This window comes from Barbatula barbatula (genome assembly GCF_947034865.1).
Source record: "Barbatula barbatula genome assembly, chromosome: 14".
Lineage (NCBI taxonomy): Eukaryota > Metazoa > Chordata > Actinopteri > Cypriniformes > Nemacheilidae > Barbatula > Barbatula barbatula.
The window spans coordinates 20,908,198-20,922,033 of record NC_136777.1 but is presented as its reverse complement, the minus strand read 5'-3'; the positions used below and the strand labels follow the sequence as shown (position 1 = coordinate 20,922,033).

General features: G+C 39.1%; 1 protein-coding gene across 2 annotated transcripts in view; it reads left to right on the top strand.

Moving 5' to 3' along the window:
* The window catches only part of ttc7a (tetratricopeptide repeat domain 7A), a 26,131-nt gene extending 12,295 nt beyond the window's left edge, over positions 1-13,836 (top strand). For both annotated transcript variants that reach the window (XM_079472720.1, XM_079472719.1), the window contains exons 11-21: positions 176-259; positions 578-682; positions 1,594-1,711; positions 2,243-2,300; positions 3,076-3,148; positions 3,379-3,539; positions 5,940-6,056; positions 6,139-6,242; positions 6,320-6,454; positions 8,857-9,059; positions 13,310-13,836. In XM_079472720.1, the coding sequence (XP_079328846.1) occupies positions 176-259; positions 578-682; positions 1,594-1,711; positions 2,243-2,300; positions 3,076-3,148; positions 3,379-3,539; positions 5,940-6,056; positions 6,139-6,242; positions 6,320-6,454; positions 8,857-9,059; positions 13,310-13,528 (1,377 nt within the window). In that variant the 3' untranslated portion in view covers positions 13,529-13,836. The remainder of the gene's footprint in view (positions 1-175; positions 260-577; positions 683-1,593; positions 1,712-2,242; positions 2,301-3,075; positions 3,149-3,378; positions 3,540-5,939; positions 6,057-6,138; positions 6,243-6,319; positions 6,455-8,856; positions 9,060-13,309) is intronic.

The following is a 13,836-nucleotide window of genomic DNA, read 5'->3' as shown; positions in this document are numbered from 1 at the left end:
TACAGGATATACGCAATCCCCTATTAATGCTGAAAATAACAGACCCTTTCCTTGAAATATCTGCATGTAGTTGTTCCAAGTATATTATGTGTATGTTTTTGTTGAAGGTTGATTCATTTACTGAAAAACACAAAATTATTTGTGTGTGTGTGTGTGTGTGTGTGATTGTTATCAGTGTTTGGAACGGGCCATGAAGTTCTCCTATAATGACTTTCATCTTTGGTACCAGCTCGGCTTGTCTTTGATGGCAAGTGGAAAGGTGAGTCACCTGTACTGTTGTCGTCACAAAGTGCCACATCCATTTGACACTTGTTATATTGATTATATTTTAGTGTAATATCGAAGGCGCATAAGGTCTGGTCCTGATGAATTTTGTGTTTGATGTTAAAAAGGCATTTGTAACATTTTTCCTGGGGTCTCATTGGCCAATTGGGCCATAGATGTGCGTATATGAATTTGAATCTGGTTTATTTAATTTACTGGATAAAGACAATATTGCTGTGTTTATGCAATGTTGGTTGGTGGCACATAGGCTTGTATATATAAAAAGCTTATCGATGATACATGTTTTAAACAGAATGAAGGGGCTGTGTCTGTGCTTAAAGAGTGCGCTTCAATGAGACCAGAGGACCCCACACCACCTCTGCTAGCGGCTAAAGTGTGCATCAATCATCTGCATTGGGTGAGCCAAAGATCCAGACCAGCAGCAAATATAATTCACTTTTCTTTCCAGACACAAATGTCAATGCGATGTTATATATCAAAGATAATCGATTAACATTCCGAGTGCTCCAGTCTCTCTACATTTCCTTCCCAGCCAACATCTGACCAATCGTGTTACACCATTTCATTGGCTATGAAATAAAAGAAACAATGTGCATTGCAGGAATACATGTTAAGTAATGATTTCTGAATAGAGATTGCTCAAGGATGCTGCTTTGTATGTGCCCATAAGTCACACGATTTGACAAACACAATTTGTGACATTTAATCTAAAGGCACATTGTTTATAATAAAACATGTAAGAATGTATCATAGTATCATTATTATCCATTTTTTTCTGAATTTTGTTACTTTTTTCTGGGATATGTATGGAATTAAGGCACATTTGTTGACAGATTAGTGTTGAATACAGACAGCACACAGTAAAGAGGTTTATAGCACAATAGAGGCCTATAGCCACACAGCATCAATGCCAGATATCCCATCATCCCGCTGTGACACTGCAAACCTGCTCCTTATATTAGAACGGGTCTTGATGCTGATTCATGTCAGCATGTTTGGCATTTCACTTCAGTATTGGTCATACATGTACTAACCAAATTTTATGCAGTGTTTGTATGGAAAAGATTTGTTGCATTAAAGTTTTAACCCTACATTTGCAACCTTTAAGTATCCAACGTAGATAGGTAAAGGAACAGCTCAAATCCGAAAATGTGAAATTCTTTCATTATTTACTCAACCCTACAGTTTATCATTTCAAACCTGTGTGACTTTATTACTTACATAGAATACAAAACTAAGATGTTTGTACTGTACATTAAGAATACAATTCTCTAAAATGGATTAAATGTGTGCACGTGTGTCCGTCAGCTGGAGGATGCCGTGTCTCTGGCAGGACGTGTGCTTGCTTTAGGAGAGTGTGCTGGTGAATCTCTTCCTCGAGCTCATCTGACCATAGGCCTGTGTCGCAGTCTGCAGGCCTCCGATGGTAGGCACTCTCTGGTGTTTAAAGGGATGCTTCACCCAAAAAATGAAAATTCTGACATCAATTACTCACCCTCAAGTTGATCTAAATCTGTATACATTTCTTCATTCTGTTGAACACAAAGAAAGATATTTGGAAGAATTGCCATTTCTTGGGACATCATTGACTACCATATTAGAAAAAATGTAAACGTAGTCAGAGGTTCCCCAAAACCATTTGCTCTCCTAAATTCTTCAAAATATCTCTTTTTGTGTGAAACAGAACAAAAAAATATACAGTATTTTTTCTACTATGGTAGTCAGTGGTGCCCCAGAAATCTCAGTTGCGAACATTCTTCCTAATATCTTTCTTTGCATTCAGCCGAACAGTAAAATCATACAGGCTTGGAACAAGTTGAGGGTGAGTAAATGGTGACAGAATTCTAGGTGAACTATCCCTTTAAGACCCCGATCATCCTTAGAATTGAAAATATTATAAAAGCCCTCCAGCTGTCTTTAATGTGGGATTGAATCTGTTTCAATTGTATGTTTACAGCCACGCTGAAAGGCGATCGGGACGAATTTAACAGAAGAGCACTGCAGTCACTACGAAAGTACGTTCGTTGTTTACCTTTTTTAAGGATTTTAATGGACCCTTTATTTAGCTCAGCATAAACAATTACATTGACCAATCCTACTATAGCAATGATTGCCATTTGCTAATAGCCTTAAAGGGATACTTCACCCAAAAATGAATTTACTCACCTTTGCGTTGTTTCAATCTGCATAAATGTCTTTGATCTGATGAACACAGAGAAAGATATTTGGAAGAATGCTTATATCCTAACAGATTTTGCCCCCCATTGACTCCCACAGTGGGAAATTTGACTTGTTCTGTCAAACACAAACATTTTGAAGAATGTAGGAAAGCAAACAGTTCTGGGGCACTTTTGACCACCATTGTAGTTTTTCCTACTATGGGATCCTCAGATTTGCTTCTACCTCTCTCTGCAGCTCGCTCTGGTCCGACAGTTCAGGAGAACAACACACACTCACTCCCTAAAGTCAAGAGATCAGATCTGTATGTTCAGTCAGCGTGGCAACTTTTATTATTACACATTGCACCATAGTGTTGAATTGAAAGGACGTGAGGAGATATCAGCAAACTGTGTTATAGCCAATGCAACATTGTTGCATACAAAGTTATTTACTAAATGAGCCTTTCCACCTCACTGCTTCCATCTTTAAATAATTTCCCAATTTAGAACGTTAATAACAAAATGTCAACGGGGGGCAAAATCTGTTTGGTAATGACTTGTGAGGAGATTGGTAGGCGTCAGGCTGGCAGAAACTGCACATGAATGAATCTGATTGATTTTTTGACTGCAGAGCGTACGCGCTGGATCCTCAGGACCCCCAGATTTGTTTCTACCTCTCTCTGCAGCTCGCTCTGGTCCGACAGGTCAGCAGAATAACACACACTCACTCCCTACAGTCAAAAGATCAGATCTGTCTGTTCAGTCAGCGTGGCATATTTTATTATTACATACATATATCAATTTAGTAATAAAAAGTACGTCTTTCTCATTGATTGCCATAAGATTTTTCTAAACGTTTTATTTCCAGCTGTAATTGTTATGTCTCTGTCTGATCTCTATTGTTGTGAGCTCTCTCTCTTTGTGCCTGTGGCAGGTTTCAGAGGCGATGGAGCCATTGCAGTCCGCTCTGAATGTATACAGTGATGATCTTCACTCTTTACACCTGCTGACTTTACTACTCAGTGCCCAGAAACACTACCAACACGCCTTGGACACACTTAAACTCGCCCTTAACCAACACCCGGACAACTTTAAGTATGTGTCTTTAAGTGTTAATGTGTGTGTCTGCAAATCTCAAAATACGTGCTTATATCAAGAGTGCCAGGCGACCTTTATATGTTTATTCAAGCCTGATATGGTATCTAGATAGCGGTTGCCTGAGACTGTATATCGGGATGTATACAACTGAAATGAACATTTAATTTAGACAGTATTAAAGGGATACTTCACCCAAAAATGAAAATTCGTCGTCATTCACTAACCTTCGAGTTGTTCCAAATCTGAATACATTTCTTTGTTCTAATGAACACAGAGAAGGATATTTGGAAGAATGCTTATAACCAAACTGATTTTGCCCCCCATTTTTGCCAGAACAAAAAATGATAATGGAATTGTTCCTACTTTGGGAGTCAATAGGGGGCAAGATCTGTTTGGTTATAAGCGTTCTTCCAAATATCTTTCTCTGTGTTCATCAGAACAAAAAACATTATACAGATTTTGAAGTTGAAGGTGAATAAATGATGACAGACTTCATTTTTGGGTGAAGCATCCCTTTAACACAAATGACTCATCACCATGTGGGGTCAGTATTGCGCCATAGTATTGAATTGAAAGGACGTGAGAAGCAGAGAAAGATCATGTCTCAAAGTGACACACAGGAGCATGTCAAGGGCTCAGCCTCTCACATACAAACACACTGAACCTCACCTTAACACCACACAGTACTTCATTCCAAGAATCTCACCTTTGTAGAATCACAACTGTTTGTTGGCAAGCGATCGAAAACAGGAGTATATACAGTGTCTCGATGTAGCTTCGCTCTGCTTGTGTTGGTTACACACACACCCACACATACCTTCACATTCACCCCATCACCCTCCAGCACGCACAGATGACCACCAATCTTTAAAGAGGGACGCTTTAGCAAAAAAATGTCCCAGACTGCTGTAGCCAGACTGGTAAAACGGGCGGATGGAGAAACCAGCAACTGATCGATGTGGGTTTGTCAAGAGAGGAGATATCAGCAAACTGTGTTATAGCCAATGCAACATTGTATAGCCAATGTTTCTGTAGCTCAATTGATAGAGAATTGCACGAAACATACTTGCATGCTCATAAAATGTATAGTTTCAATGCCCTGGAAGTCACTTTGGATAAAAATGGAAGCCTAATATTGATATTTTACTTTATAATTTGGCCGTTTTAATAGCAATTATATCAGGGGTATTCAATTAAACTTCCGAGAGGTCCGTTCTTTATCTTTTCTTCCACACGGCGGTCCATACAATATGTTTTTTTTAAAGAAATACATTTTTTATCAATGTAGCACAGTTGGATATATATATAAAAGACATGATTTTTTATCAGGTCTTTTATTTTATATTTTGATATCCACAGTATGTATGTATCTACTTTTAATAGAAGTCTGATAATAAATTTTTGTAAAAATAAAATACTGACAACATACAAACAGCAAATGTAATGTAACAATTAAAATGATCTCATCATAAAGAGAATACAAAGTGACTTGCCACTACTTCCATCTTTAAATAACTTCCCAATTTAGAACGTTGTTCCTTACAAAATGTGACCCTGCTTGTGAAAACCCAGCAAAAGTATTTTTAGTGTTTTCTGCATAAAATCATCCTTTAGAATATTCTGTGAGAATATAACAACAATATCTTCAATATTGACAGAAAAATGCCATTTTGAAGATTGAAATCTTATTGCTCTTCATCTTTTGCGGGAGAGAGGCAGCGCGTGCGGAGTGGAAAGGGTTAAACCGAGGCTCATTTGCCGCTAGATAATGATATAAGAGGACATAGCAAAAGATCGATGACATTTCTCAATATGCGTTCTTCGCGTTCTCGCTCTATGTCATCAATAACCGTCAAAGTCCGGTTCCAATACTCAAGAACCGAGAACGCATGAAAGTAGCCTTGCACACCTACGGAAACCGCTTGAAGTCCAAGAAGTCACTGCTGCGGTCCATCCAAGTTCATTCTTACGAGTCTGCCTCGCAAGACCGGTCTCCACCATAACACAAATCCGTTCTTTTTTTGTTCTTGGAATTGAGAAACGTCCGGATGGGACGCAGCACAGGTCCGGATCCGGCCCGCGGTCCGCCAATTGATGATGACTGAATTATACATAACAATGTATTGAATAATATAGAAGAATGTCGGTGAACGAACAACGGTGGTACCCAGTGACTTTATGGACACAAAACCAACTCAAGTGAATTGGGCCAGTTAACAACATTCTTCGAAATATCTTATTTTGTGTTCTGCTGAAGAAAGAAAGTAATACAGAAAAAAGAATACAGAGTTAATGATGGCAGAATTATAATTTTTTAAGGGTTTGGCAAGTTGGCAGTTTCAAAACAAAATACCTTGTAGGGCAGTTTATTAATAACTGGTGTCTCTTTGTATTCAGTCTGCTTTTTACTAAAGCGAAGCTGGAAGAGGCTTTATTCGGCCCGGCAGTTGCTTTACAGACCTGTGCAGAGATGCTGGAGCTTTGGCAGAGCCGCTATGACTTCACTCGACTCAGGTGATGTTTTCTCTATCAGTTTCACATATGTGTGTGTGTCTCCTAGATGTTGTGATTGAACGTGCTTTGTTGTCCGTTCCAGCGAAGAAGATGACAACAGCAGTATACCCCCGGATCCGGGCCCTTTGAGCAGGAAACCCAGCGGCCTCCACCTCATGCTTCCAGACTTCCAGGAGACAGAAACCGGTGTGTATCAGCGCGTGTTGCGAATGTGTGCGATCGCATGTGTTTGTGTATCTGAGACGTGTGTCATGTGACGTCAGGGTCTCAGAGCGCTCCTTCTCTGGCTGTGTCCCGTCTGGAGAAGGCCATGTCTGAGGTGTCAATCCATAGCTCCACCCACAGGCAGGGCCCCTCCTACATTTGGAACACTCTGGAGCGCATCTGGCTGCAAGCAGGTACACTTGAATTTCCAAAAGTCAATCACAGCACAGATTTGAACTTGTTAAAAGATAAAGTTGTATTTGATATTATAAGAAAAACAATCATTGTATCACAATACATATCTCCGTATTTTGTGCAGTAACACAAACCAGTATTTTACAACCCAGATTTTACTTTTGTAACTTGACATATTTTAAAGTGAAATGTCAGGTTATTATATTTTAATGAAAGATTCTCAAGGTTTTGTATGTGGAATAACACAAACATGCACAATAAGACCAGGAATGTGAAATGGGGTCAATTTTGATTCAAGTAATACATACGGGACGTTGTTAAAGCACGGTGCAGATGTTATTTTTGCGTTATTTATACGCTGCTCCGCATGAAGTGCGTTTCCCAGGGATGTTATAATGGGTGTTTGTGCCCTCTTGTTCCCATTCCCAGCATTCCTCTGGCATGAGTTAATTTCCTGTCTAAAATGGGACACATCCTGGTTTTGGACAAATGAGAGAATGTGAGTGCACATGCAGATCTGTCCATTGACATAAGAGAATGGCTGTGTGATGTCATACTGATAAATATAGTTAGCAGTGTTCGAATTGTGTCAAGGCTCATGTGGGGTCCGCTAACCAGCCCTAAAAAATTAAATGACGGAGATGCCAGTACAAGCATCAATCACATGATGTCATTTGACCACATTACACGCATAAATGTCCTTAAAATGTTGATAATCCATTATAAGAGATCAACATGAAGAAGAGATTGAAAGATATATTTCTTATTTGTTTGCAGTGACCATGCTATCGATCTTGCTGTTGTTTTTATTTTGCACTGTACATTTTTTATTCACAAAAAAATTTTGTTAAGGTTTTGCCTGGGTTTGATGTCTTTCTTGCTGAGATTTCGCTCATGTAAAATCTCTTAAACTTATTGATAGCAATAAGAACAAAACGTTTTTCAAAATGTGTGATACAATTTTTCTTACTAACTGAGATTTTTCTTTTATTTTCATTCATTTATTTATTTTCTTGTCCTTTGATTCTTGTTCTTTATATTTCCTTTTTTTGGAATATAAAAAAAATCCTTGGAGAGAGTGAGGGAGAGGACACGTTAAAAGTCAGTAGTGGCTCTCTGTACATTGCCAAACCAACCAGTGACTGTATGCAGTCTTTTAGGCGTTTTAAACACAATTCATCTCCTCATAATGTAGAAAAGAATCCATATGCAGAATACGAAAAACGAACCAGCGCAACATCTTTGGCTGTCTTACATTTACATTTACATTTATTCATTTGGCAGACGCTTTTATCCAAAGCGACTTACAAGTAGTTTTTTTACAGTGGCACATTACTGCAGAGCAATCAGGGGTAAGGTGCCTTGCTCAAGGGCACTTCAGTCATGACCTGTAATCATAGAACACTGTGTGGCCCGTTTGAGCATGAATGGATTTTTCAGATAAAAATGTCATTTTAATTTGCATCTTACGAACTTTGGACAAATAACAGACGAAGTTTTTTTGGTTTAAAAAAAATATTTTGAGTTTTATTGAAAAACCAGGGGACCCCCAAAAGACTTTATGAGGGGTCCGGGACCGCCCCAGGCCCCCCCTCAATTCGAGCCCTGATAGTAAAGGCTAACAGAATTTTTAAAAGGTCATACACTTTTACTAGTGTAATAGCTGTCTAAATTGTACTACAACAGCAGGCAGAAGATAATGGGATGTAGTTTTTTGGGCTGTGTTGGGTCCTGAATGCCAGAGTTGAGGACTTGAGCGTACACAGCACTCCACACATGGCCTTATTTAGCCATGACGATGAATATCCCTCTGTGTGTGAGAGAGATTTTAAAGGGCAGGAGGGAACGCTGCGTTTGCGATCACAGTTTTGTCATTTTATAAAACGTGTAACAGAAGAAAATACCTTATTTGCTTGATTCTCCAGGTTGGTGCATAGTTTGCCTGAAATGATGTAACCTGTTTATATTCACTCTTTTACTCGAAGAGAGTATAAATGACGTGGCAATGAATACGTCTTTGAGAGCGTTGACGTTGCAGATGGCTGTGTCACAGGCGTGATGTCCGAGATGTTTTATAAATATGAATCATCATACTTGTATGATACCAATATCACAGAAAGTAGATATTAAACAAAGACGGTTGTAACTGCAGTAATAGATGTTGTTGTGTGATGTCACAAATACAGAAAATATTCAAAACGTCAGAATTAGGCTTGTGATGTCACAAAAAGCTGGTGTTTTTTGTGACGTCACAGAAACGATTCTGACATCATAGTCATGACCACCAAACGTTGTCTGTGATGTTTTGGTGATGTTCGTAAGACGTCACAGTGATGTCGACATCAAAATGGTTTGTAACTGACGCAACTGTATGTGCTTTGTGATGTCATGGGGCACACAGGGGAGTTGTTCATCGCAGACGGCAGGAGGAAAGAAGCTCAGTTCTGTGTGCAGGAGGCAGGAACTCTCTTCCCCACCTCACATTCAGTTCTGTTGCTGAAGGGCCATCTGGCTGAGCTCAGAGGCAACGACACAGAGGCCAAGTCCCTGTACGATGAAGCAATCGCCATCAACCCTAGAGGACATCGCATACTGCTGCATCTAGTGAGTGACAAACACATTCACATACATACCTACATCAGAATGTAGTTGCAGTAAAATGGCATCAACCATGGTTACCTCTACATGCAGGCCAATGCAAAACACTGTCCATTCATGTCCTTTCCTCTAGCATCATCTGACTTAAAAATACAGATTTTTTTACGAGACTGTTATTCAAATAAAATGAACCTGCACAGTTCCATTCTAATACAAAAGTATATTGAATACACAAAGAAAATAAATGTAACCAGAAGCAAATAATGCAATAAATAGGACAGATGAAGCCATAATATTTGCTTAAACGTTTAAAATGAGCGTTGTCCCATCAGGCCAATAAAAGAAAATATATTTTCAGCAAGCAAGAAATGAAATATTCTAAAATATTAAATATATCTTTACTGGACACAGCTCACACAATGAGAGCTTCGACCACAGGCTGTCCATCACAACCACACACATTTTTGTACTAGACATATTCAACAATTTGCACAAGGCAATCTAAAATGCAGCATAAAAATTTAGTTTTCGGTTTAAAACTGTATATTTTCACTTTTCTTTTTCTGTCACTGTTATTCAAAAACAAAACCGCATGGGTGTTTTTGTCACCAGCGTTTAGCTTAATGATGCTTGAGCCGTTGCATATGCACATAAATGCGTGTGTGTAGAAAGGCAGAGTAATGTGTGAGCTAACATTAGCTCTGCCTCCACTCTCTTCTTTCATTGTGACTGCACAATGTCAGGCCCTTCATTACTCATCTTCGCTGGAGAAAGTGGAGTGAAGCTAGGCCATTTTCTCCCTATATTTGGCCAATCAGAGCACGTTTGGCTGCTATTTTTGGACAAAAGACGTACACTATCAATTCCCAGAGCTGATGAGAACTAATTCTGAGCTGAGATGGTGATGCCCTGCATAGTCCACACACTTCATGAGGACATTACAGCGCACTGTCACTACATCCTCATTCCTCAGTCGCCGTGAGATCAAAACTAACAACTGCACAAATGCATAAATAATTGATCAGTGTGGGCATATGCGCCCTTATAATCTTTAATAAAAAAAACTGACCTCTCCTTCCCCTTCAAACAATATCTCTTCTCTGCATGACACACAGTTCGTCAATGGGGTGGGTTTGATCGTCCAATTAACACGATAAAAAAGGATAAACTCCGCAGTCTCATTCCAGAAGCCATTTTACTCTGATATACATGCCAATATTGAAAGAAACTATGCTGGTATTATTAAACAGGACGGTGGCATGTTTTGGTAGATTGTAAGCATGTTTTAGCATTAGCATGTTTTCGTATGATGTTAACATGATTTAGCATGATGGCAGCATATTTTACATTATGCTAGCATGATTTAGCATGATGCTAGCGTGATCTAGCATGACGCTAGGTGTTTTTATGGTCTATACGTTTTTACTGTGTGTTGCTGAGCTGTTACTAGGGTATTCTGGCTGGTTGCTAAGCACGGTTGACTGTGTCGTAACTTAAAATAATTATTTGGTGAGTTACAAGTGACAGTTTTGAAATGTCAGTTTGACATAAGGTAGCCTGCAATTTTACGTTTCAAACAGAGATGGCGATAGAGAGGCATAGAATATGGATTAAAGCTTTAATTGTGACGCTGATCAGATTCTTGTCACTGCAATTCAGCATTTAGTCAAACCTGGCAAGAGACATGTTCCTTTTTGGTGATCTGTTTCTTTAAAGGAGGAGACCTACAGTATTGCCATCCATATGTGTGTTTCTGTTCAAGGCAGCTGGATGGGTGTTTTTGTTTTGGGGATGTCAGCCGAGTGGCATCCGACTCAGTGTAAGTGTCTGATATTGCATCAAATGGGTTGAATCATCACACCGACACACACACACACATGATTTGCCTTTGTTTTTTTTCACATCTCTAATTCTCTTCTGTGTTTCTCTCTTTTTTGCTCTCTACAATTGGCCTGTCGGTTGATTAGATAATGCAAATACATTATTTATAACACTACTTCTCATGGGTTTATGGGATGCCTAGCAACCAGTCAACTGTACGAGAGAGCTGATAATGGCAAACAGAATGAGTGCTAGGGCCTTTTCATGCAGGATGCTGCAAGCGTTTCCTCATAAGTTAAGTCATGAATGTGTTAGGACATGTTTCGCTCAATATTTTTGTAAACCACCTAAGCCGTTTCTTTCGCCTGCGATGGGGGCCGTACATGCTTTTGCATCTCATCCTCAACATATAATTCCCATTAAAATCAATACATTTTTAGAATTGACTCTATAGTGAAGCCATGTCTTTATGCAACCAGTTGTAAATTAACTAAACACAAGAGCCACTGGAGAAAGCAAAGGGAAGAAAATAAATCAAATGAGACTATCCTTCTGCAATATTTAATTTGTGTATAAATGAATAATGGAGTCGGCCATGTTTGCACAATGCGGGTATTCTGTATCTAGTAGCCGGCACTTTCTCATGTAAACTAAGCTGATCCCAGATGGATCAGATGAGTATGCCATTGGATTAGCAGGGTTCAGATAGAGGGCTGCGCCGGGTCATGATCCCACACCAAGACTTCATTTGGCACCTCTGGCACCATCAGCAGCTATCAGTACAGTACGTGCCATTGAGCCCTTTAATCCACTCGTTTCCTAGAATGCAATAGTGTATTTACATTTTACAAATCTGTGTTTGTGTTTTCTTTTCTGCTCTTAAGCCTTCCAGGTATTAGGCCCAGAAAGCCAAGAGTCACCAGACACCGTTCAGCTGCTGTCAGCGTTTTCAGCAGCTGTGTTTCAAATGCTGCGCTCACTCATTGATCTCATTTCCCTTCTTACTTTGTCTCTTTCCCAAGTGGAGTCATTGAAGTGTCTGCGTATTAAACAGTCACGTGCCACTCACTGTGTGTGTGCGTGCTGATAGATGAGACCATGACATGTATTTGCAGTGAGTAAATCACGTGTTGTTGGCAGGATAATTGACAGTAAGGCAGTCTTACCTGAAGGCAAACAAATGGTCACACGGAAAACATAGTGTCAGCGTATTGCTAGCACAATTTTATTATTTCAAAGATTAATATAAAAAATATGTTTGATCTATATTGTGAAAGACATTTTATGCAATATATACAGTATAACTGATCAATTCTAATGTAATAATTTGATAAAATAGTAATTTCGTCCATTTTAGGTATGTTGGTAGCTCAAAGCTAATAGACAGAGCTTCACTGAAATCAAAAGGTCCTTAAATCAGACAGGGAAATGTTTTGTCTCTTTAAATATTAAAGAAGAAGAATTAGATTGGAGATTGATATTGATATTCATGCAGAATGTAGTATGGGTAACAATGGTTTATTTAAACAGACAACACAAGACACACTTGACTGATTCAACTCAGCCTACAACACTGTAGTCCTTTGTGTAGAGGGCTGGACGATATCGCAAAAAATATCACATCTTGATATCAGTCAGCCTTTTGTTTATATTCAGTATCTGTCTTCAATATTTATGTATATTTGCTCTGTGTTTTAGGGGTTGTATCTGTTACTTGGAGGAGATTTTATTTCAACAAACGTTTCACACAAGTGGATGTTACATATGTTTTGAAATAAATGTTTGAAATAATCTAAAAGTACAATATGTACAGTAAGTACATACATAAGTATATTTCTCAAGGGCCAACCCCATCTGTCGCTTCGACACAACGTCGAGAGACCGACAGAAAGGGAACAGAGGTTACGTACGTAACCGGGACGATTATTACGAAAATGCCGCACAGAGGCGAAAAATTCGATAAAACATTGTTTAACCGAACTGAACAAAGAATTGATTCAGAGAATTAACCTAACATGTTTAATGCTTTTTTAATGAAGTTTAAATTAAAGATGATTTTAAAGGTCCATTGTATGAAATTTAGCAGTCCCTAGTGGCCGGATATACAAAATACGAGGGATCTGGGATCATGGAAATTGCATGCTATTTTATTAAGTACTGTCCTGAATAAGTATGATAGTTGTTTGTGAGGAAATTCCTTGTTTACGTAATTTTTTGGTAATCCTCACAGTTCTGACTTTTTCTCACAGTTGTGAGTTGATAAGTCATAATTCTGATTTATTTTCTTAGAATTGTGGACTGTGTTTAAAATAATAAGTGGAGGAAAGCCAAGTCCTCTGTTTGATGATCCCTTTGTTTTAAGAAGAGTTTGTTTGAAATACACAATTATTGATAACACACATACTTCATTTCTGTCCCACACATCATGTCCACAGGGGAAGTTGTTGGTGCGTACGGGCCGGGTGGGTCTCGGGGAGAAGGTTCTGAGAGATGCGATACAGGTCCAGAACACGGCACACGAGGCCTGGAGCAGCCTGGGGGAGGCGCTGCAGAGGGGAGGAAGTTCTCAAGCTCCGGACTGCTTCCTTACAGCACTAGAGCTGGAGTCCAGCTGCCCCATTCGACCCTTCACTATCATCCCACGAGAACTCTGACAACACAATGCTGAATGTACACAATCACTTTCATAACCACACACATTGCACCTTAAAAGTGCCGCTCTAGTGATCGAAATGTATGAACACTTCAAAACCTTCTGACGCAAAGACTGAACCCATTTTCTTATAACTTCCTTGCAAGATGTAATTGTTTTGTTACGCTGCATTCTCTTGTATCTCAGGGAAAACCTTCTGTAATATTCCAGTGAATAGCTTGAATCTTTCTTTTACTATTTATGTACCCAGCGATCGACTGCACTATGCTGGTTAAAGATGGTTCTTTTAACAATGATTGTGAAATCGTC